Source organism: Misgurnus anguillicaudatus, chromosome 1 (genome assembly GCF_027580225.2).
Source record: "Misgurnus anguillicaudatus chromosome 1, ASM2758022v2, whole genome shotgun sequence".
Lineage (NCBI taxonomy): Eukaryota > Metazoa > Chordata > Actinopteri > Cypriniformes > Cobitidae > Misgurnus > Misgurnus anguillicaudatus.
The window spans coordinates 9,031,698-9,055,702 of NC_073337.2; the positions used below are offsets into that span (position 1 = coordinate 9,031,698).

Sequence of the window (24,005 nt, forward strand, 5' to 3'; positions counted from 1 at the left end):
CCTTCTCTCGTGGCAGTTACGGTGGACCGGCTGGATTTAAGGAACAACCCTATGGGTGAAAAAGGAACTACAGTCCAACTAGTAATTTGAACGGAGAAAAACGAGAAGCGATTTGATCGCACTGCACAACGTACACAAAGGCTATCCGCTGTGAGTATGCCCATGGTGTAGTGTAACTAGCGGAAACTTGCATGTTGTGATTCGTTGGAGTCCTCCAGGAGTAGGAAGGCGGCCCTACCCCTATCAGTAGCGTGGTGGGCGAGCCGCCAGCAGCATATATATTTCATACAGCCACCGCAACGCGACTCTGGTCTGGTCGTTTCTGCCATCGCCTCTACGTTAGCCCCAAGCACAGTGGAAGAGATCGGGCGTTTCCCCTCGTGGTGTTGCACTTGCAGTGTGGTGAGTGAGATTTTACATATTATAAGCTTTTTCACGATAGAGTGGTGCTGTGTATTTGCCGTGGGTTGCCGTGTGTCTTGTCAGAGGAACCCCGCACCATCCATTCTCTCCCTTGGAAGGAGGACGCCGGGGCCAACGACCGTAGACCTTATTGCCATCATACGCGGTGTGCTGTTCAAGAGAGTGAAGAGACGCAGGCCAAGTACTGTGGAGGACTGTGAGTATTATAGTGAAAGCAATTGTGGTGTAAACTTACCTGTGTGTGTGTCATCGCAGAGTCGGAGGCGAACGGGTCCGCTGCCCCCGGGTCCCTACGAAAGGGCGCCCCTATCCGGAATTCGATCGGCCCACGGACAGTGGCGATAAGGCAGCGCTCGACCCGGCGAGGTGGTGTGTGACCTTCGCCCCCCTGCTGACCTACAGAAGGAACGACCGTGAGTAACATAGTAAAAGCAATTGTGGTATAAGCTTACCCGTGTTTGTATCATCGCAGAGTCGGAGGCGAACGGGTCCGCTACCCCCGTGGTCTCTACGAAAGGGCGCCCCTCTCCGGAATTCGATCGGCCCACGGACCGTGGGGATAGGGCGGCGCTCGACCCGGCGAGGTGGTGTGTGGCCTTCGCCCCCCTGCTGACCAGCAGTAAAGAGCCGACTGTGAACGTGATACTTACCCCGAGAGCTGTAAGCAGCGGAGCTGGTGAGAACCATTCAAAGACCAATAACAGTGTTTCTGTGTCCTAGCGATCACCTGTGGAGAGAGAAAGGAAAACGAGAGAGAGTCAGTAAAGAGCCGACTGTGAACGTGATACTTACCCCGAGAGCTGTAAGCAGCGGAGCTGGTGAGAACCATTTAAAGACCAATAACAGTGTTTCTGTGTCCTAGCGACCACCTGTGGAGAGAGAAAGGAAGACGAGAGAGAGTCAGTAAAGAGCCGACTGTGAACGTGATACTTACCCCGAGAGCTGTAAGCAGCGGAGCTGGTGAGAACCATTCAAAGACCAATAACAGTGTTTCTGTGTCCTAGCGACCACCTGTGGAGAGAGAAAGGAAGACGAGAGAGAGTCAGTAAAGAGCCGACTGTGAACGTGAAACTTACCCCGAGAGCTGTAAGCAGCGGAGCTGGTGAGAACCATTCAAAGACCAATAACAGTGTTTCTGTGTCCTAGCGATCACCTGTGGAGAGAGAGAAGAAGACAAGATGGCCGCCTGTGGAAAGAGAAGAAGGCGAGAGTAAGCCATTGGGCACGGACAGTGGAGAAACCCCTAACAGCCACACCAGAAGTTGTCTGCCTCCAGGAAGAGAAGAAGGAGGGCGCCACGGCCAGCAGGGTCCAGGCGGGAGCCTGACGTTTCCTTTTTCCCCCGTTGATGGTGGTTGGCACCCCCGTTTTCCCATCCCTGTCACCCGTGGCTGTAGTCTCCCTGGAGGGAGTAGAAGAAGCCATTAGTTTTAAAATTCCCCTTTCCCCGAAATTTCCCCCCCATCCTTTTAAGTATTTAAGATTTCAATAAAGCTTGTTTTAAATTTTACTTACCTGTTTCCGTGTTTGTCTGGTCATTGGGTCGGCTTTGGGGACCTCCTCGAGGTGGGAGTTGAGAAGGGGCGTGGCTTTAGCCAAACACAGCCAGCCCCTAGTGGTGACAGATTTTGGCGTAGTCGGCAGGATCCCACCTCGAGTTGAGTAACCAAGGTCACCCAATGACTGACAACGCGGGGCCAGCGGCCCCACCCCGTGCCACACCCGTTATCATGGGCAGTCCATGGGTCCAGAGATACGGAGGAGCCGAGTCGGAGGTACGCCTGACTGAATGGAAGGCCCAGCTGGAGTACTTGGCCGACCTGCAGGGCCTTAGCGCCGCCCAGCGGCTTCAATTTGTGTTAAACTCCTTAGAAGGAGAAGCACGGCGAGAAGTACAAGCCGCCCCCGAAGCGACTAGAGCCACCGCCCAGACTGTGTTCCAGTTCCTCACTGAACAATATGGTGACCATACCCCCGTAGCTGTCCTCCGCTCACAATTTTTCAATTGCAAACAAGGCCCCCGACAACCTATTCGAGCTTTTGCCCTCAGGCTGCGGGAGCAGTTCACTCGCCTGCAAGCCCGACGAGACCATGGGCTAGGAGATGGAGAAGCCTTGTTGCGCGACCAGTTCCTCCTGGGGATGAAAGAAGGCCCCGTGAGACAAAGTCTGAGGGTCCAGTTCCGGAGGGACCCCGGGCTGACCTTCGAAGATCTAAAGAAGGAGGCGCTAGCCCTGGAGGGGGACGAGGCCGAAGTAACCGAAGCCCCCGTATGTGCAGCCGTAAGTGGAAACACAGCGGCGCCACCTGAACACGCAGACTGGAAACAAGCCCTGCGGGTGGAATTGTTGAAAGATGTCCGAGAGCAGATGTCGGAGCTATCTAAGACCCTCTTGGGGGAACTTCGCCAAAGTAGGGCGCGGGAGGAACCGAGGCCGGCACCCCGAGAGCGAGTCTACTCTGAGAGGGGCCGAGAGCCACCGGGACGCCCGAATCGTTTGAACCGGCCCCGCTTCGAGTGGGATGACCAAGGGCGGCCAATCTGTAATCGGTGTGGAGAACCGGGGCCTTACAGTCGCCAGTGTGGGCCTCGCAGGGCATCAGAAGGGGGTTTTTAAGGCGACCGGCCACAGTGGGTCGTGTGGCCGGGACCCCCAGAGAAGACCCTGGAAGACGCGAGGATGCTAGAGACCAGATGGTTGGACACAGCCCTGTGGCGGAGGTGAAGGTATGTGGCAAGACAATACAGTGCCTAGTAGATACGGGCTCGCAAGTGACATTGTTTGCGGAAAGTCTCTCGCAGGAAGTATTTGGGAAGCAGAGTGCCCAAGGAGGGGAGGCCCCCTGGCTGACGTTGCGGGGCGCCAACGGCCTAGAGATCCCTTATATTGGCTATCGGTTGACGGACTTAGAAGTTCATGGGGTGATAGTTCCCCAAAAAGGAGTGATTATCGTGGAGGACAGATGTCTGGGTGCCCATCGAGCCCTGTTAGGGATGAACGTCCTCTCCGAATGCTGGGAAGAATTATTTCGGGCTAAGCCCGGCCCTAGGATCCCCCCTGTCGAGAGGCCCCTATGGGAGCAAGTAGTAGCCGACTGTCGTCGGGTCCAGATGACCCAGGTCCGCAGAGGCCGGGAAGAGGTAGGAAGGGTGATGTGTCGATTCGCTCTGTCGATTCCTCCTAGGAGTGAGGCCATGGTGTGGGTGAGAGTAGCCCCCCGAGGAGTTGGCCCCGAAGAATGGGTGTTGGTTGAACCTCACGCCGATTGCCCCCAAGTGGAAGTAGCCCGAGGCCTAGCGGCGGTCCGTCGGGGGAGGGTCCCTGTGAAGGTCCGAAACGACCACCCCTACCCAGTATACTTACACCGACACCAGCGGCTGGCCCGATTAACGGGGGTTGCGCCCCACCAGGTGAGAGAGGAGAGGGACATTAGGTTCCGTCAGGTGTGCCCCAATGTCATCGAGGTGGCCCTGACCCAGATGGAAGCCCCTCCGAACAACAGAAGGAGGGACGTGCCGAAGCACTTGGCAGGCGAGTCCCTGCAAGGGGAAGAGTTGGAACAGGCGCAGACACAAAGACTCCAAGCCCTCCTTCAGAAATGGCAACATGTATTCGCAAGACACGAGGAAGATTATGGGTGTACGAAAGTGGTAGAACACCATATACCGACTGGAGATGCAGGGCCCAGTAGAGAGAGGTACCGGCCGATCCCACCCACCTTGTATGCAGAGGTACGCTCGCTACTGCAGGGCATGCTGGAGCGAGGAGTCGTCCGGGAAAGCAGTAGCCCCTGGGCAGCCCCCATCGTACTTGTGCAGAAAAAGTCAGGAGCTTGGAGGTTTTGCGTGGACTATCGGAAGCTTAACCTGGTGACCAAGAAAGACGCGTTTCCCTTGCCCCGGATTGAAGACTCCCTTGCCGGTCTCACACGATCCGCTTGGTACTCCACCTTGGATCTGGCCAGTGGATATTGGCAGGTGCCAGTGGCCGAGGCCGATAGAGAGAAGACCGCCTTTACGACCCCGTTCGGACTATTCCAGTGGGAACGGATGCCCTTCGGGCTCTGTAACGCTCCAGCCACGTTCCAACGCCTCATGCAGCGCTGTCTTGGAGGTCAGTTAATGGAGTCAGTCTTGGTATATTTGGATGATGTAATTGTGTATTCCCCAGATTTCGATTCACACCTCCGACACCTCGAAGAGGTTTTCCGGGCGATGGAGAAATATGGGCTGAAGTTACAACCCGACAAGTGCCATCTGTTGCGGCGGAAAGTCCAGTTCCTGGGCCATGTGGTCAGCGCTGCTGGGGTGGCCGTAGACCCTGGGAAGGTCTCCGCGGTGAGAGACTGGAGTGCACCAAAGACTGTGAGGCAAGTGCGGTCATTTCTGGGATTTGTGGGATACTACAGACGGTTTATAAAAGATTTCTCAAAGATTGCCAAACCCCTTAACCAGCTACTGGTCGGCACAGGGCGAAACCGGGGGCGGGGGTCACCCTCTATTGATTGGGACGAGTCCTGTGAAGGGGCATTTCAGAGGTTAAAACAGGAGTTGTTACAGGCTCCTATCTTGGCCTATGCAGACTTTACCCAGCCATTTCTTTTGTATACAGACGCTAGCAACCTGGGGCTGGGAGCAGTCTTGGCCCAACGACAAGCGGGTACGGAACGGGTGATCGCCTACGCAAGCCGAAGCCTTCACCCAGCGGAGAGGAACGACGCGAACTACAGCTCATTCAAGTTGGAGCTGTTGGCCCTGAAATGGGCCCTGACCGAGAAGTTCAAGGACTACCTCTGGGGTGCTAAGGTGACGGTGATTACAGACAATAACCCTCTGGTTCATTTACAGACAGCAAAGTTGGGGGCGGTGGAGCAGCGCTGGGTGGCACAACTTGCCAACTTCAATTACCAACTACAGTATCGGCCCGGTCGGGAACACACGAACGCGGATGTCCTGTCCCGATTGCCAGAGGTGGACGGCCCCGGTGGCTGTGATGGCCACGAAGAGGAAAGCCAGGAGGAAGGCTACCTGATAGGGGTTGTGGAAGCACCAGGAGGCCAGCAGGAGGCGGTACCCGGGAGCTGGGGTTGGGACCCCTGCCGGTGGAAGGAAAGACAGGCCCAGGATCAAGATTTATGGCAGGTGAGGATGTGGGTAGAGCGAGGCCGGCGACCAACGTCGTCCGAGAGGCTGACCCAGACAGAGACGGGGAAGAGACTGCTGGGACAGTGGGACAAGCTGGAGATACAGGAGGGGGTACTTTGCCGAAAAGTAAGTGATCCGAAGCTGGGCGAGGAGGTACGTCAGATCGTGGTGCCCGCCGATCAAACAGCAGCCCTGGTGTCTGCCTACCATGACCAATTGGGACACCAGGGACAAGAACGGACCGTATCACTGCTACGCAGGTTCTTCTATTGGCCGGGACTGGAAGCATCAGTGCGTAGCTTGGTCCAAGCTTGCCCCAGGTGCACGTTATTCAAGTCTCGACGAGAGGCCCGAGCACCGATGATACCCATATGTGCCAAAGCCCCCCTTCACATCATGGCGATGGATTTCCTGACCCTGGGCCGGCCACAGGACCGTTATCCGAACATCTTAGTAATCACCGACCTGTTTACGAAATATGCATGGGCAATCCCCACCCTCGATCAGACGGCAAGTACCACCGCAACGGCTTTATGGCGGCACGTCTTCCAAACATTTGGATGTCCAGAGTTCTTACACTCAGACCAAGGGGCAAACTTCGAATCAAAGGTGATCCGGGAATTATGCCAGCTGTACGGGTGCACGAAGACCCATACGACGTCCTACCACCCTCAAGGAAACGGCTGCTGCGAGAGGTTTAATCAAACCCTGCTGGGGCTCTTAGGGACCTTGGATCAACGCAAGCAGAGTGATTGGGTGAGTGCTCTACCGAACCTCTTACAAGCTTATAACAACAGCATTCATAGCACGACGGGGTATGCCCCCACTTATCTGATGTTCGGTAGGCATGTGCGGATGCCGACGGACCTGGTCCTGGGAGCGGCCGCGAGCCAGGAGGAAGGAAGTGTGACTGAGTGGGTAGGGCGCCACCACCAACGGCTGCACTTTGCCTATGAGCAGGTATCTCAGAAAATACGGGCCACCGGAGAAAAGAACAAGCGGTTGTACGACCGAACAGCCCGGGAAGCCCCCTTGCTGCCAGGAGAGAGAGTCCTGGTACGAGATAACCGGCGGCAAGGCAAAGGAAAGCTGAGCGACCGTTGGGAGGCCATCCCGTACGTAGTCTGTAGGCAGCAGAGACCGGGTCAGCCGGTGTATACCATCCGGCCGGAAGGAGAGGCCGGCCCGGAGCGGGTGGTACACCGAAATATGATTCGCCCTTGTCCAAATTTCCCCGAGGTCACGGAGGAGGTAGTCGCGGAGCCGGCACCGACAGCCCCCTGGATGGAAGGATGGGCTGTAGTACCAGGTTTACCTGTGGTGGCGCCACCCCCAGTCGCCCCTGGAGAGCCCGATCTTGCACCTGAGCCAATTGACCCCCCGGCCGCCCAGAGGCAGCCAGGACCAGCACCAGAGCCAGCCGAACCCCTGGCCGCACAAGGACAACCTGAGGTTGTGCCCGAGCCCGCTGCACCTGACTCCCCTGTAAGACGCTCCCAACGGGAGAACCGCGGCCGGCCCCCTTCCCGCTATGGTGAGTGGACTACTCAAAGGCATTCCAGGGACTGGAATGTATTGGCGGGGGAGGATGTCACAGGGTGACGACTTGTCAGGGCGGAACCAAAAATTGAGGAAGTTGGTTCCGCCCGGATGTTTCCGCCCCGACCGGAAAAATGGAAACACCGGACATCCGGCAGCGTTGCGAAGGCTGTAATCAGCGGATTGAGCACAGCTGTGGCTAGTTAACGAGATCGCCGGGTAATTGGATAATGGGAGCGTAAGGAGAAGTACAAAAAGCACAGTTAGATGACAGTTGGGAAGCGAAGTGTGTGCTGAGGAACGGAGCTGTGCTCATTGCTAGACGTGGTGGCTGGATATATTTCTCTCTCTTTCCCCCTTCTCTCGTGGCAGTTACGGTGGACCGGCTGGATTTAAGGAACAACCCTATGGGTGAAAAAGGAACTACAGTCCAACTAGTAATTTGAACGGAGAAAAACGAGAAGCGATTTGATCGCACTGCACAACGTACACAAAGGCTATCCGCTGTGAGTATGCCCATGGTGTAGTGTAACTAGCGGAAACTTGCATGTTGTGATTCGTTGGAGTCCTCCAGGAGTAGGAAGGCGGCCCTACCCCTATCAGTAGCGTGGTGGGCGAGCCGCCAGCAGCATATATATTTCATACAGCCACCGCAACGCGACTCTGGTCTGGTCGTTTCTGCCATCGCCTCTACGTTAGCCCCAAGCACAGTGGAAGAGATCGGGCGTTTCCCCTCGTGGTGTTGCACTTGCAGTGTGGTGAGTGAGATTTTACATATTATAAGCTTTTTCACGATAGAGTGGTGCTGTGTATTTGCCGTGGGTTGCCGTGTGTCTTGTCAGAGGAACCCCGCACCATCCATTCTCTCCCTTGGAAGGAGGACGCCGGGGCCAACGACCGTAGACCTTATTGCCATCATACGCGGTGTGCTGTTCAAGAGAGTGAAGAGACGCAGGCCAAGTACTGTGGAGGACTGTGAGTATTATAGTGAAAGCAATTGTGGTGTAAACTTACCTGTGTGTGTGTCATCGCAGAGTCGGAGGCGAACGGGTCCGCTGCCCCCGGGTCCCTACGAAAGGGCGCCCTTATCTGGGATTTGATCGGCCTACGGACAGTGGCGATAAGGCAGCGCTCGACCCGGCGAGGTGGTGTGTGACCTTCGCCCCCCTGCTGACCTACAGAAGGAACGACCGTGAGTAACATAGTAAAAGCAATTGTGGTATAAGCTTACCCGTGTTTGTATCATCGCAGAGTCGGAGGCGAACGGGTCCGCTACCCCCGTGGTCTCTACGAAAGGGCGCCCCTCTCCGGAATTCGATCGGCCCACGGACCGTGGGGATAGGGCGGCGCTCGACCCGGCGAGGTGGTGTGTGGCCTTCGCCCCCCTGCTGACCAGCAGTAAAGAGCCGACTGTGAACGTGATACTTACCCCGAGAGCTGTAAGCAGCGGAGCTGGTGAGAACCATTCAAAGACCAATAACAGTGTTTCTGTGTCCTAGCGATCACCTGTGGAGAGAGAAAGGAAAACGAGAGAGAGTCAGTAAAGAGCCGACTGTGAACGTGATACTTACCCCGAGAGCTGTAAGCAGCGGAGCTGGTGAGAACCATTCAAAGACCAATAACAGTGTTTCTGTGTCCTAGCGACCACCTGTGGAGAGAGAAAGGAAGACGAGAGAGAGTCAGTAAAGAGCCGACTGTGAACGTGATACGTACCCAGAGAGCTGTAAGCAGCGGAGCTGGTGAGAACCATTCAAAGGCCAATAACAGTGTTTCTGTGTCCTAGCGATCACCTGTGGAGAGAGAAAGGAAAACGAGAGAGAGTCAGTAAAGAGCCGACTGTGAACGTGATACTTACCCCGAGAGCTGTAAGCAGCGGAGCTGGTGAGAACCAATCAAAGACCAATAACAGTGTTTCTGTGTCCTAGCGACCACCTGTGGAGAGAGAAAGGAAGACGAGAGAGAGTCAGTAAAGAGCCGACTGTGAACGTGAAACTTACCCCGAGAGCTGTAAGCAGCGGAGCTGGTGAGAACCATTCAAAGACCAATAACAGTGTTTCTGTGTCCTAGCGATCACCTGTGGAGAGAGAGAAGAAGACAAGATGGCCGCCTGTGGAAAGAGAAGAAGGCGAGAGTAAGCCATTGGGCACGGACAGTGGAGAAACCCCTAACAGCCACACCAGAAGTTGTCTGCCTCCAGGAAGAGAAGAAGGAGGGCGCCACGGCCAGCAGGGTCCAGGCGGGAGCCTGACGTTTCCTTTTTCCCCCGTTGATGGTGGTTGGCACCCCCGTTTTCCCATCCCTGTCACCCGTGGCTGTAGTCTCCCTGGAGGGAGTAGAAGAAGCCATTAGTTTTAAAATTCCCCTTTCCCCGAAATTTCCCCCCCATCCTTTTAAGTATTTAAGATTTCAATAAAGCTTGTTTTAAATTTTACTTACCTGTTTCCGTGTTTGTCTGGTCATTGGGTCGGCTTTGGGGACCTCCTCGAGGTGGGAGTTGAGAAGGGGCGTGGCTTTAGCCAAACACAGCCAGCCCCTAGTGGTGACATTTACACCTGGTATTTAAATCCGTCTCTTTTGTCCACTTTCGACCGCTTCTGTGCTGAATACTATGAGGGGGTGGTCTGTGAGACGGTGGGCGAGTCTCTCTGCTGTCATTCAAATACGAGCGAGAGTAATTATGAGTTTATATGGACACAAACTAATATTATGTGAGAGTGCACTGCTTGTTTAGCAAGTAAACATGCTGCACAGTGTTTTGTACATGAGTATGTAAGAGCTTTCTTTGAATTTTCAGCGCAATTGATGAAATAGGATCGCGCAACTTTCACACGCTTTCAAAACGAAACTACGGAGATCCGCCGCTTAGTTTTATCAATGAAAGGCTAAAAATAGCGCTGTTCACCGAATATTCACGACAGAAGTAAAAAATAGACGTAAAACTTGTGTTTAATACCTCAGATTAGATAAATGGGCGGAGAGAAGGCGGTCGCGTGTGGCTGTTCGAACGCATTCAACCACATGCGCGTTCCGCAGCTCCAAAGCGATCCGATCGAAAGTGGTTTCGACCACCTCTGGATGTGGTTGAAAGTGGTCGAAAGTGGACGAGCTCAAAACGTTTTGAACACCGTTTACACCTGGCATTAACGTCGTCCACTTGTGATCCGATCGATGAAAACACATGTTAATGCCAAGTGTAAACAGCCTCTAAGATTCTAGCCTCATTTGCATATCATGAACAGATTAAAGCAACTAAGAACAAATGTTGATAAAAGGTAACCAAAAGATTATAAATTAGATACAGCTGTTAATCTCTAACATCATCTTCCTGTCTGACTTCCTTTCTTTTAATGTTGTGACATGATTATTTATTTTTACTGAGTTTATTTGCCCTTTATAATTATTAAAGCTGAATGATGTAGTTTTTATTATGTAAAATTGCAGAATAAAGGGATAGTTCCACCAAAAATAAAACTTCTGTCATCATTTTCTCATCCTCATGTTGTTCTAAACCTGTATGAGTTTATAAAATATCTTATTTTTTGTTTATCAGAAAAAAAACCTAATTAATACAGGTTTACAACAACATGATGATGGTCATTCTACAAAAACGTCCACTTTTGGTAAATGGCAAGATGTCTTAAAACTGATTTCTTTTTCTAACATTTAAACTTAGACCACATTATTAGATTACTCTTTGACTTTATGAGTACACATAAATGACAGCTTAATGATTTTTTATTTTTTGTGTGCATGTGGGTGATTCTCACGAAACCATTGAAACACCATGGCACTAATGATTTTAGCTTTAAAATGTGTAATATAGTAACATTAAAAAGCATCAGAATTAACACAATACTGTGTTCTACCTTGCACAATGTGTGATTTCAACATAAGAATTTATAATTGTAAATTTTATCTCATTTTCTGCTGAAATTCTCATTACCGCAATGTGTCCGGCTGTGTTTGAACATGCGTTATGTTGTAATTTAATCAAATTAACACAAAAATATTAAAAAAAAAAAAAAAAAAAAAATGGATGTTTTGCTAGACTACTTTAGATGACAGAAAATTTTTTACTGAATATTCATGTAAAATAATGATGAAGAAAAATTAGGAAAATTATGTGTCCATGCCTGATGTTCTCATCCTCCGCAACACTTTTTGAGAACAGTTTAAGCACACATACAGAATTTTAATAAAGTTTGATTTTGAGTGACCAAGCACATGGACCAGTTACTTCAAGATGGCTACCAGGTAAGATCATTTTTTTACAGTTAATTTGAAATATTGACTTGTCAGAATGCTTACACGACTTTTTGATTATCATTACCGCAACAGATGCTTATTAAATGTTAATTTAATTAATAGAAGCATAATACTTTGATTTTAAATGCATGTGCAGAATCTCCAAATTATGTTCTTTCAGGTTTGTCATGTCATTTTGAAAATATGTCAGTGTTGATGTTTTTTGACTGTTGCGGTAATGAGATTTTTTAGGACAATTTTTTTTTAATTATGTTACAAAAAGTGTTAAATGATAAGTAAAAGTTTTTAAATTAATGTTCCAATTTACTCCAGACTTTGTATTTCAATGTCTGGTGGGAAAAAAAGTAAATGTAAGCAATTTTTACATTTTCATGCTTGACATTTTTAAAACCAAGTTTTCGTGAGAATCACCCATGTACTTAAAGACTGCATGCACCATTTTTCTTTAGCAAATATTAAGGTGTTTATGAAATATTATTTTAAAAAATGTTCAGCTTTAAAGCTTAATTCTTATGTGTAGCAGAATTCAATGAATTTAAAATTATCATCATTTCACATGTGAAAGATTTTATTTAATGTGAAAGAAAAAAAAACAGTTACACCAGTGACACAACAAATCACCAGTCACTGGTGTTACTAATCTTACTGGTGTTACCCATAAGGAAGGTAACACCAGTGACATTAACACCTATAGATATGTATAAAGGCTAGATGTGTTAACATCATCACCTGGCGGCCATCTTACCTCAGACAGCTCGCTCACTCGTAGCATTGTGTTTAATGGTGCAGGTACTTTTAAATGCCCATAACTTGCTCAATGTTCTACCGATTTTCAAACGGTTTGGTTTCTTACAAACATTATTAACGTGGCTATAATTCTGGATGCTTTAACATGATTCATGAAAATTATTAATTAAGTATGCAGTGTCATAGGTACATCTCTGACGTTTATAACAAACCGTTTGAAAATCGGTAGAAAATTGAAAAGTTATGGTCATTTAAAAGTACCTGCACCATTAAACACAATGCTACGAGTGAGTGAGCACCCTGTGGTAAGATGGCCGCCACATGCGGCCAGCGGCGCGGCGAGACATCTAGCCTTTATACATGTCTATGGTAACACCAGTGACAATTTTTATGAAACCTGCTTTTTACAAAATGGCTGCTGCAAAGTATCAAACAACATGTTGTCAATGATTGTATACTACATTTAATCCGTTTGTATAGTTTTTTACAATTCCCAAACAATAAAGGAGGTCATACCAGTGACTTAAACTAAAAGCTTCATATGAAATCATGAGATAAATGAGAAGATTTCTGATAACTGAAAAGAGACAGTGGACTCACCTCTTCATAGATCTCCAGGAAATTGAAAGAAGGAAGTCAAGTGATGTCATCAGTGTGATTTTTATTACAAAATAAGAGCTTTTTTGTTAAACGGTAACACCAGTGACACAACTCCAGGGGACCACTACTTTCATTATATATTTTATAATATTTATTTAGCATTTTGTTTTTTAATGTCATATATTCTATAGTTATGGACACATTATTGTATTTTTAATGGAAGAAAACACTGTTTTTGATCTCAAAATAAAGCATTTTGCCTCTGTACATGACTGTGGGGACGAGCACTTCTGTGGATATTGCTACACTGATGGCTCAAGTAGGTGTAATTGTTCAGATAACATATTGTTTCATTTTAAAATATAAAAAAATTAACCCTAAAGGGTTTTCAAGTGTAATATTTCTGTAAAGGCTAGGGACAGAAAAATTAACATTTCCGTAGAATGACCCAGATAATTATGACAGAAGTTTTATTTTTGGGTGAACTATCCCTTTAATAGTCAGGTCTATAAGGCCAACATTTAAGGGGGAACTGTTTGTTTAACCACATGCAGTTTCCCAAATTTTGGGAATTTTGATGAGGTAATTATCACAGAAATGACACACTTACTAAACACAAAAATCAACAATAGATGAGAATCAGAGGTCAATGTGGCCAGCGAGGTGAGATCAAAATGGTTTTGTAAGAACTCCGAAAAAGCTCAAAGCACAGCTTTAATCATTTAATCAACCTTAATTGCTTTTGTACTCGACTTATCTAACAAATGTCTAACAAAATATTATCCAACAAAAGAGGGATTAAACAGTGTTATCATTGCCGATCACACATAATTTTTTGCCTGAGATTAGATGTTAAATGTTTGCCTGGGATTAAAAATGACCCAGGGTTAATCCAGTAAATATAAACCCATAAAAGTGCATGACAGTTTACACAGTTATGGGAGTGAATCCTTTAATTTATTATTCCAGTGGATACATGATGGATAGACAGACACTTATACAGACAGACAGACAAACACGCAAGTAGACAGAAAGATAGTTAGATAGATATGCAGACACATCTCAAAAATATTTTACAACTGGTTGATATAATTGTTAATATGTAATGGTTTGACGGGAACCTCCACCTCAGCCCATTCTGGAACAATGGTATACTATTCACCCTCAACTATTTCCGTCAGCCCCTCCCTTGCAGTTGCAGTTTTTACGAATCCTACTATGGCAAATGCCTTGCTTATGAATATTAAACAGCTTGTGCTGACGTTGCCTGGTAACCTTTCTGCAGCGTAAAGACGCTTTACCTAATGAATATTCAAAAGCGAAGCTTACGCTTCAATATGATTCGTCAAATGGCCCAGCGCCAATTTACCAACGTGCGTCCGATATGTATTAATATTCATGAGACGGGCCTTCAACGTAGTAGAAGTTGTCAAAGCGCGTCCCGGGTTACGTGATGACGCCAGATGTATATGAGCGCACGCGGCGGGATCTCTTTCCCTTTTAGCGCCATCAGAGCGGGAGCCTCGCGCTGTTCACTGCGCAGTAGCACCGCCGCCTCACGCACAGACACGCATCGTATCTCGGTAAGTCGGGTTTGAGCTTATAAACCGCTTTCTGCGGCTTTATAAATTCGCTTGTATGTTTATGAGTGGAATGTTGATGGTTTTCGACGTCAGTATCAGACATTTAGCACGCGAGCTAACCGTTAGTCTGTCTGTCAGTCAGTCAGTGAGCAGCCATTGAAGCTCATTCCACCATGATGGAGATGAAAATGGCTGTTCTTGTTTAAAATATCACGCACTGTATGATTTAACCGCCCATATGAACTAAACTAGTCGTTTTTTGTTAACTGGTTTGAGTGGTTGGGGTATTTCTGTCAGTATGTATGTCTCACATTGGGAGGATGGTGATTCTCTGGCGGGTAAGTTTTTTTTTTTCCGGTGGGTGTCTGATCACGTTGTCGGATAGAAATTGAAATTAACCCGGATGATTTAACTAGTTTGATTATTTTAACGAGAACAGCTCTCGTGCTATGACGGTGTAAATATGTATTGACGTATAAACAACATACTATTTAATCTTTTACCTATACCCCAGTCTGGTAGTTTAAAAGCAGTTTAGACTAATGTAATATTTTTTTTTTTAAAAGAAAGCTGGTACGCTATGTTAGCTCATTTGCTTGATTTAAACTGCGCATGCTTTTAATATTTTTTTTTTTCTAAATTCAAAAGTGAACGCTTATCTGTGTATTTAATCTTATTTAATAGTATCTTAATCTGTCTTAAATACAAGTTATCAGATCATCATCGTGCACGAGCTTTACAATGCAGAAATGTGTTGTCATTAGCCAGTTTAGTTTAGCATAGGTAGCAGAGTTGTCTGTGCCAGTCTGATCACTGTGCACGTGTCCAGTGTTTAAAACCATTGATTTTTTTCATTAAAACAACTGGATCTGATGCACTGGAGTGGTCTCATCACATCGGTAGTGTCTCGTGTGTGCTATACGGATACTGTCCAGCTAACGGCATTAGCCTGTGCATCTGTGGAGGAAACACGTGGTAGTGCAGGGCCGGGCCTGGTGGGAACTGATCACTGCACTGTCCTGTGGATCAGATCCCACACAAAACCATTAACCCAGTTTATGGATGGGGAATTGTGGAAGTGGCCTAACAATGACATTTGTGTGATGTTTAGTTTTTTTTTTTTAAATCTGTATAGGTTGAGCCTGAGCCACTCATATTAACAAAGCTGTGTATTCATTAATGTTTCATCATCAACATTATTTTGTCTGGGTTTTTATTTTGACTGTCCTAAAGGGGTGTCCCCATGGTTCATGCTAATTTAAATAGGGTGGGGTGAATTTACATACTGCTGCTTATAGGTTCCTTTAAACTTTTGTTTTGTTTTCTGTTCACAGTGATGGACAGTATTTGTTTGGGATACATAAGTGCACAGAACTTTTGGCTTTCTGGGTTATAGATAACCATCAGCTTTCACCACTAAAGAATTGTCATCATTGAATTTAGAGACTGGAGGTGATGTGCCAGCAATTTTGACTGTGCTGTGACGTTAAAGCTCTTAAGTAGGGCTGCAGCTATCGATTTTTTTTGTAATCGATTAATCTAGCACTAAATCGATCGATTAATCGAGTAATCGGATAAAAATTTTGTATGTGTTTTTAAACAACCAAAACAAATAATGCATAACGAAAATGACGTGGCTGTAAAATGTTCAAGCATTTGGATTTTATTTCTAAAAAAAACAGAGGTATTTGGCTCCAAAAAATAAGCCTATTTATTTCAATTTTTACCCATTTAGTGTTTATAAGTGCCAGTGCCAACAATTAAACACTTTAATTTATTAATATGCACAACAGGTTTCATGCTGTAATCTAGCCCTGACATCAACGTAAATATCTGGTTTATGTACATTTCTACACCTGCAGCATTTACCATTAGGCTACTAACATATAATATATCATTTCTGGGGTGAGCCTATTTGCTATGGTAACAACCTGTGTGTATGCGCGCACGTGCACTTGTGTTTGTGTGTGTGTGCACGCGTTCTGTGCGCGAGGAAGAGTGACACCCCAGTCAGACGTTCAGTTGCTTCATTGCATTTTGGTACGGCAGAAATAAATACATTCCTTTTTAATAGAACGCTGCATTTGGTTTGCATCACTTGCATTGCGGTGCATTTTAGGTTAAGAATCCGTTCGAAAAATCACAACATCACGTCCCGCTGTATACAGTGAATGCATGCTGAAATTATTGTTGCGTGGCTACATAAAAGTTTAAGCATATGTGATGCATTGCGCGTTCGGTCTGACTCGCGTGAGAGAGAATAACTTATGCTAAACTACAATAAGACAAAGATTTATTATTATTGAACAAAATATGTCAGATTACAAGTTGCCCATATATGATTGCACTGTGGTGCCGTTTTTTGGTACACACACCTGTAAAGTGCATGCGTGTGTGTGAAGGAGTTATTTTTTAAGCTATACTCTCCTGCAATTGAACGTGAATACGTTTTCTACTTAAAAACATCAAAGCTAAACATCATATCTAGTCAAACCACAAAACGACATCGCTACAAATACAGTATGGGATTAAAATCAGCGGAAGCTACGTTACCTTGTTTCATCGACGCTTGGTGAAACAGCAGTGGATGTTTTCGGTTCAGATGCTGAATGTAATGATAGTGTAATGATCCCAAACTTTAGACATTCTCTCTCTGCCGTTTATGGACATATTCGCTCCGCCATCGCGCCAACTGAATTCAAAATGTACCACGTGCTATGATGTGCTTCCTAAACATTGAACAACGGTCCGTGTGAATCAGATCTCGGCGCGTGTAGTGCGTGTCATAGGAATTTAACGAGGCTTCGAGGCAGAATTTTTGCCTCTAGGAATTTTTTTAATCGAGTAACTCGATGAATCGTTTCAGCCCTACTCTTAAGCCCGACTTATAGTCGTGTGTAAGCCCTACGCCGTAGGTTATTCGTAGCCTGACGTGCACCCCGCAAAATTTTTAACAGCGCGTCAAATCTACGCAGACCGCAAGCGCTGTGATTGGTCCACCAGAACCCCTCCCGTCAGGTTAAAAACTGCATCATAGGTATTTCCGTTTGCGACGGTGAAAACAAAGATGAGCCCAGTTGAGGAGTGATTTATCTCAATGTGCAACAATAGTCACTGTTTATTTAGTTCCATCATTGACGGTTTTCTCAAATCATACACAAGTTGCTGTTTCTTTGTTTGTGGGTTAACTTGCCAAGCTGCTGCTTCTTTGTCGGTCGTGCTGCTATATCATACAAATTCTAGACTATTTAAGCATGCGTGCTAACTGTTCGTTTTAAATGCTTAAATCTTCTGTATGCGAATGTTGATTCTAGGGATGCACCGATACCACTTTTTCCATCTTCGATCCGATTCCCGAATTCTGAGTATCGGCCAATACCGATACCTGCCGATCCGATAATATTTTTCTTGAACAATTTAAATCATGCACGCACGCACACACAATGTTAAATGCAGAGGCGGACACTAAAGTATTTTTACTTTATACATAAAAGTAAAATTTTAAGTTACGTATTTTATTAGTGTTTTTCTTTGGAAAACATAGATTCCAAAGCATATTACCATAATTTTTACTCCCCTACATTTCATATTATATTTAATATTTAAGTACATTTAACATCTAGTGTTTTTTTTTACTTAAGTAAAAAGAACTTTTGTACTTTTACTCAAGAAAGTGAAATTTTTATGTAATTAGGTATTAAATCAATTTTAATATGCCATATAAAAGGAATACACAGTATGATTCTATGCTTTAGAATGTAGTGAACATTTTTTAGTAAAGTTTTCCTCAAGACAAACACTTTGAAGCACAGATGCTTGGAAAATTTACTCAAAGTGCTCAAGTAGTGTCTGCCTCCAGTTAAATGTCTATAGTGCTTTCTGCTACATCTAGTATAATTTTAAATGTAAAAACCAATAATTTAAAACGGTTTATAAGTTACAGAACATTAGTAATAATTAACCATGGCAGAGATTAGGAGAAAATAAAATAGGCACGTTTGATCAAATAAGTATGCTAACTATGTTTTCCTTAATTGCGCAAAATGTATGCACATTCCGGGTGCAGAATTGATGCGCCTAAATCATTTTGAGTGCACAATACTGTGCTTCCTGGGTGCAGCATTGATGCTCTAGAAGCATCCTCACATGGGAATACTCGCTTCGCAAAGGAAAGTTAAGTTCATAACTGTTAAAACACAAAGAGATTAGATGCATCATGTGCTCAGCACATACTAAATTGCATCCATCCAACAGCTTACTACATAAAATCAGATCTTTAATAAAGCCTACAGTTATTGTGTGTGTGTGTGGTGTGTTAAATGACGCGTTTCTTCCGTCCGCTTCACCAGTGGATTAACTCAGTTTGCAAGTAAGTTAGTGTTTCTGTGAACTTAATTATCTTTAAATGTGCGTTTGTTCCTTCACATGAAGCTATTGAGTGTAAGATGACTTTGATTATAATGCATAAAAACGTTTATGGTGCTTTTATAATACTTTGTCGTTTTAATCGCTTGTCAGTAACAACCATGGGTAACGCGCAGTATCTGAACTGGATCGGTCCTGTTAGTCCGATATCTGATCCAGCAAAAAAGGCCGGATCGGCCCCAATACGGATCCAGAATATCGGATCGGTGCATCCCTAGTTGATTCAGACCAAAATGCTTTTTTGCATAGTTGTCTTTGACAAATTAAAACGTCTCTGGTTACGCATGTAACTTTTGTTCCCTGAGAAAGGAACGAGACGCTGCGTTTCCCTTGCCATACTTCCTGCGTCCCTGTAACGCCGTCTTTGGCAATATTTCAGATAGCGATATACTTCCTGGCTCACACTGTCTTCGTCGTTAAGCCTCACCATTGGTTGAATTTGGTATACACATCGGATGCACTTACCCCTGGAGGTGTCCCCAAAGTGTCACCGCAGTGACACAGCGCGAGTTCCATCGAAAGGGAACTGTAACAATGTATCTTAAAACGTAACATGTTGTAACCTTGCTCTCACTTGAAATGTGTCCCCACATTTAGTCCTTGAATTTGAGGGTATTGGACCTGGAAAGTCCTTGAAAGGTCCTTGAATTTGAAGTGAACTAAGGTGTGGGAACCCTGAATAGCACATCCATGGGCTCTTGACATGGATAGCAGGAGGAAGAGGAGGAGATGTGCCCTAAAATGTGCCAAGTATTGATGCTGCCAGGGTGGCATTGAATTATTGATCTAAAGAAGTACCTAAAGAAGAACATCCTGTCTATAGCGAACGCATCTTGAATGAAGTTGGTCAATCTCTGTGCTGTAAGTCTCTGTAGATGTCTGAGACTGCAGCGTGGAGGCTTCGAAACGGTCTTGTCTACGAGTTGTAAGGACTGATCTGACAGATGGATCCAATGAGATTTGGAGCTGGAGATGGTGGATTCGCACCTTTGATGTTTGTAGCAAATTTTTGTCATAAACCCAAAGGATTGGATTTTCTAGCAGGGTAGCTGAATGGCATATTGCAGGGAGATGTGCATGCTTTGATGGTTGTTGGTCCCACGTAATTGATCCTGATGTTGTATGTGGATGGTTAAACTTGAATCACTTGCGTGAATTAACATCAGCGATTGTGTTTGCTTGAGGCTGTTTAGGATGTTGTTCATAATGGAAAACATTAACATTCTCTTCTGTCCTTTCTTTCCAGGAAATAACACAGTGAAACAGCATGGCAGATCCTGACAAGTAAGTACTGCCGTCTTTGTTAAAGAGTGTATCTAGTTATGTTGGCTTGACAAAGCCAACATACTGTTCTTCGATCTAAGCTTATTATTATTATGTTGGCTTGACAAAGCCAACATACTGTTCTTCGATCTAAGCTTATTATTAGTGGTGCTTGCATTTATGCAAAGCATCACTATTACTATTGCTCATACTTATTATTTATAATTATTCTTCTTTTTCTGGACACTTTTTCGGCGCGTAACTCGTCCCGCACGGTTTAACGTAGTCCCACGAAAGAGGGCTCAAATCGACCGGATTATTGAGGAGAGGTGTGCTATGACTTTTATAAGGGATCGGGTGCAGGATTTCTGAAAGGGGGGCGAAAAACCACCCGAAAAATCCCATTGACTTAACATTGCGCCAAACTTTGACGAGTCATAGCTCCGCTCGAGGATTTTGTAGAAACATGTGGGTTACAACATTTGAAGAGGGTGGTAGGCTCTGTAAGAACATGGATCACAATGGGGTGTAAGTTGTACCCCTGGGGTGTAAGAGGTGCCCAAAAATGCCCAATGAAAAGTCAATGGGGCAAAATCCCATAGACTTACCATTGCAAAAATTTTGACGGGTCATTGGTATGAGCGAGGATTTTGTAGAAACATGTGGGTTACATTATTTGAAGAGGGTGGTAGGCTCTGTAAGAACATACATGACAATGGGGTGTAAGTTGTACCCCTGGGGTGTAAGAGGCATCCGAAAATTCCCATTGACTTATAATGGGGCAGGAAACATGCCCATATAAGGGAATAAAACAGTTCCAGATGGGATATCTTTGCTTTACAGTGTCGTAGAGATAAGTGGTTGGGCTCATTTCACTCGGGCATCCAATCAGTCCCTCAGGATCATCCCAGAGCTATTAAGCCACGCCCCTAGCAACAATTTTGGGCACCCTAGCAACATCTCCCATAGACTGCGATTATAAAATGCCCAGATGGATATCTTTGCACCACAGTGTCATAGAGACATGGGGGTGGGCTCATTTTACTCAGGCATCCAATCAGTCTCTCATGATCCTTACATAGATATTAAGCCACGCCCCTAGCAACCATTTTTGAGCACCCTAGCAACATAAAATTCAAACAGTTATATCTCCGCATCAGAACATCGTAGAGACACGGGGGTTGGACCGTTTGACTCGTGACTCGGAGTGTAATCATTATGGGATGCCAATTTTTTCCCTAGCAACCAAATACAGTACCCTAGCAACAGAGTAAACAAAGGCTTATATCTCCGGACCAGAACATCGTAGAGACACGGGGGTTGGACCGTTTGACTCGTGACTCAGAGTGTAATCATTATGGGATGCCAATTTTTTCCCTAGCAACCAAACACAGTACCCTAGCAACAGAGTAAACAAAGCCTTATATCTCCACATCAGAACATCGTAGAGACACGGGGGTTGGACCGTTTGACTCGTGACTCAGAGTGTAATCATTATGGGATGCCAATTTTTTCCCTAGCAACCAAATACAGTACCCTAGCAACAGAGTAAACAAAGCCTTATATCTCCGTTTCAGAACGTCGTAGAGACACAGGGGTTGGGCCGTATGACTAATGACTCAGAGTGTAATCATTATGGGATGCCAATTTTTTCCCTAGCAACCAAATACAGTACCCTAGCAACAGAGTAAACAAAGCCTTATATATACGCATCAGAAAGTCGTAGATACACGGGGGTTTGACCGTATTACTAATTACTAGGAGTGTAATAAATATTGGATGCCAATTTTTTACCAAGCAAACAAAAAAATTAACCTAACAACAGAGTAAACAAATCCTTATATCTCCGCATCAGAACGTCGTAGAGACACGGGGGTTGGACCGTATGACTAATGACTCGGCGTGTAATCATTATGGGATGCCAATTTTTTCCCTAGCAACCAAATACAGTACCCTAGCAACAGAGTAAACAAAGCCTTATATCTCGGCATCAGAACATTGTAGAGACACAGGGGTTGGACCGTTTGACTCGTGACTCGGAGTGTAATCATTATGGCATGCCAATTTTTTCCCTAGCAACCAAATACAGTACCCTAGCAACAGAGTAAACAAAGCCTTATATCTCAGCATCAGAACCTCGTAGAGACACGGAGGTTGGACCGTTTGACTCGTGACTCGGAGTGTAATCATTATGGGATGCCAATTTTTTCCCTAGCAACCAAATACTGTACCCTAGCAACAGAGTAAACAAAGCCTTATATCTCCGCATCAGAACATCGTAGAGACACGGGGGTTGGATCGTTTTACTCGTAACTGGAAGTATAATCATATACTGTCCCCAGAAATTTGCCACGGCAAGCACCACTTCACATTTTCTTCAGGAAATGTACCTATCTAGTTATTATTATTCTTCTGGTACAAACTTTTTCTCACAGTAACTCCTCCTAGAGCTTTCAAGCTACACCCACAAAACTTTACAAAACTTTTAAGACTGGTACGTAGATTGTTGCTATGACTTTTCTAACTGATGGGACCTACCGAATTCCTAAAGGGGGTGCTCAAAGACCCCAAATTTTCCATTGACTTAACATTGCAACAAACTTTGACGGGTCATAGCTGCAAGCGAGAAATTTGTAGAAACTTGAGGGTTATCACAGTGGAAGAGGCTGGCAGGCTCTGTAAGAACATACATCACATTGGGGTGTAAGTTTCACCCCTGGGGTGTAAGAGGCACCCAAATTTACCCATTGACTTATAATGGGGCAGGAAACATGCCCATATAAGGGAATAAAAGCGTCCCAGATTGAATATCTTCACTTTAGAGTGTCATAGAGATATGGGGGTGGGCTCATTTTACTCAGGCATCCAATCAGTCTCTGAGGATTCTTATTGAGGTATTAAGCCACGCCCCTAGCAACCAAATATGAGCACCCTAGCAACATAATAAACAAAGCGTTATATCTCTGGATCCGAAAATCATAGAGACATGGTCGTTGGGTCTTTTGGTCATGTTAGCCTTATGCTAGCTTCATGCTAAGTCATACTAGCTTCATGCTAGTTTCTTGCTAGCTTTATGCTAATTTCATAATAAATCTTGCTAACTTCATGCTAAATCATGTTAGCATCATGCTAGCTTCGTGCTAATTCATGTTAGCATCATGCTAGCTTCGTGCTAATTCATGTTAGCATCATGCTAACTTCGTGCTAATTCATGTTAGCATCATGCTAGCTTCATGCTAATTCATGTTAGCATCATGCTAGCTTCATGCTAATTCATGTTAGCATCATGCTAGCTTCATGCTAATTCATGTTAGCATCATGCTAGCATCATGCTAGCTTCATGCTAATTCATGTTAGCATCATGCTAGCTTCATGCTAATTCATGTTAGCATCATGCTAGCTTCATGCTAATTCATGTTAGCATCATGCTAGCTTCATGCTAATTCATGTTAGCATCATGCTAGCTTCATGGTAATTCATGTTAGCATCATGCTAGCTTCATGCTAATTCATGTTAGCATCATGCTAGCTTCATGCTAATTCATGTTAGCATCATGCTAATTCATGTTAGCATCATGTTAATTCATGTTAGCATCATGCTAGCTTCATGCTAATTCATGTTAGCATCATGCTAATTCATGTTAGCATCTTGCTAGCTTCATGTTAGCATCACGCTAGCTTCATGCTAATTCATGTTAGCATCACGCTAGCTTCATGCTAATTCATGTTAGCATCACGCTAGCTTCATGCTAATTCATGTTAGCATCATGCTAGCTTCATGCTAATTCATGTTAGCATCATGCTAGCTTCATGCTAATTCATCTTAGCATCATGTTTACTCATGCTTATTCATGTTAACATCATGCTAACTTAGTGCTAAATCATGTTAACATGCTAAGTTTATGTTAAATCATGTTTACGGAAAGTTAGACTACTAAACTAAACTTGTTTTAAGTTTCTCCAAAACTTTTTTAAACGTTCAGGCCAGGTTTTGTCAAGCCAACATAAAGTTTG

General features: G+C 45.3%; 1 protein-coding gene across 3 annotated transcripts in view; it reads left to right on the forward strand.

Annotated features, from left to right (window-relative positions):
• The first annotated feature begins 14,179 nt into the window (after nucleotides 1-14,179).
• nap1l1 (nucleosome assembly protein 1-like 1) overlaps nucleotides 14,180-24,005 on the forward strand; it is a 36,387-nt gene continuing 26,561 nt past the window's right edge. The window contains exons 1-2 of one of the 3 annotated variants that reach the window (XM_055191264.2): nucleotides 14,180-14,304; nucleotides 19,976-20,013. In XM_055191264.2, the coding sequence (XP_055047239.1) occupies nucleotides 19,997-20,013 (17 nt within the window). In that variant the 5' untranslated portion in view covers nucleotides 14,180-14,304; nucleotides 19,976-19,996. The remainder of the gene's footprint in view (nucleotides 14,305-19,975; nucleotides 20,014-24,005) is intronic. The other 2 variants (XM_055191261.2, XM_055191263.2) reach the window with 2 other exon arrangements.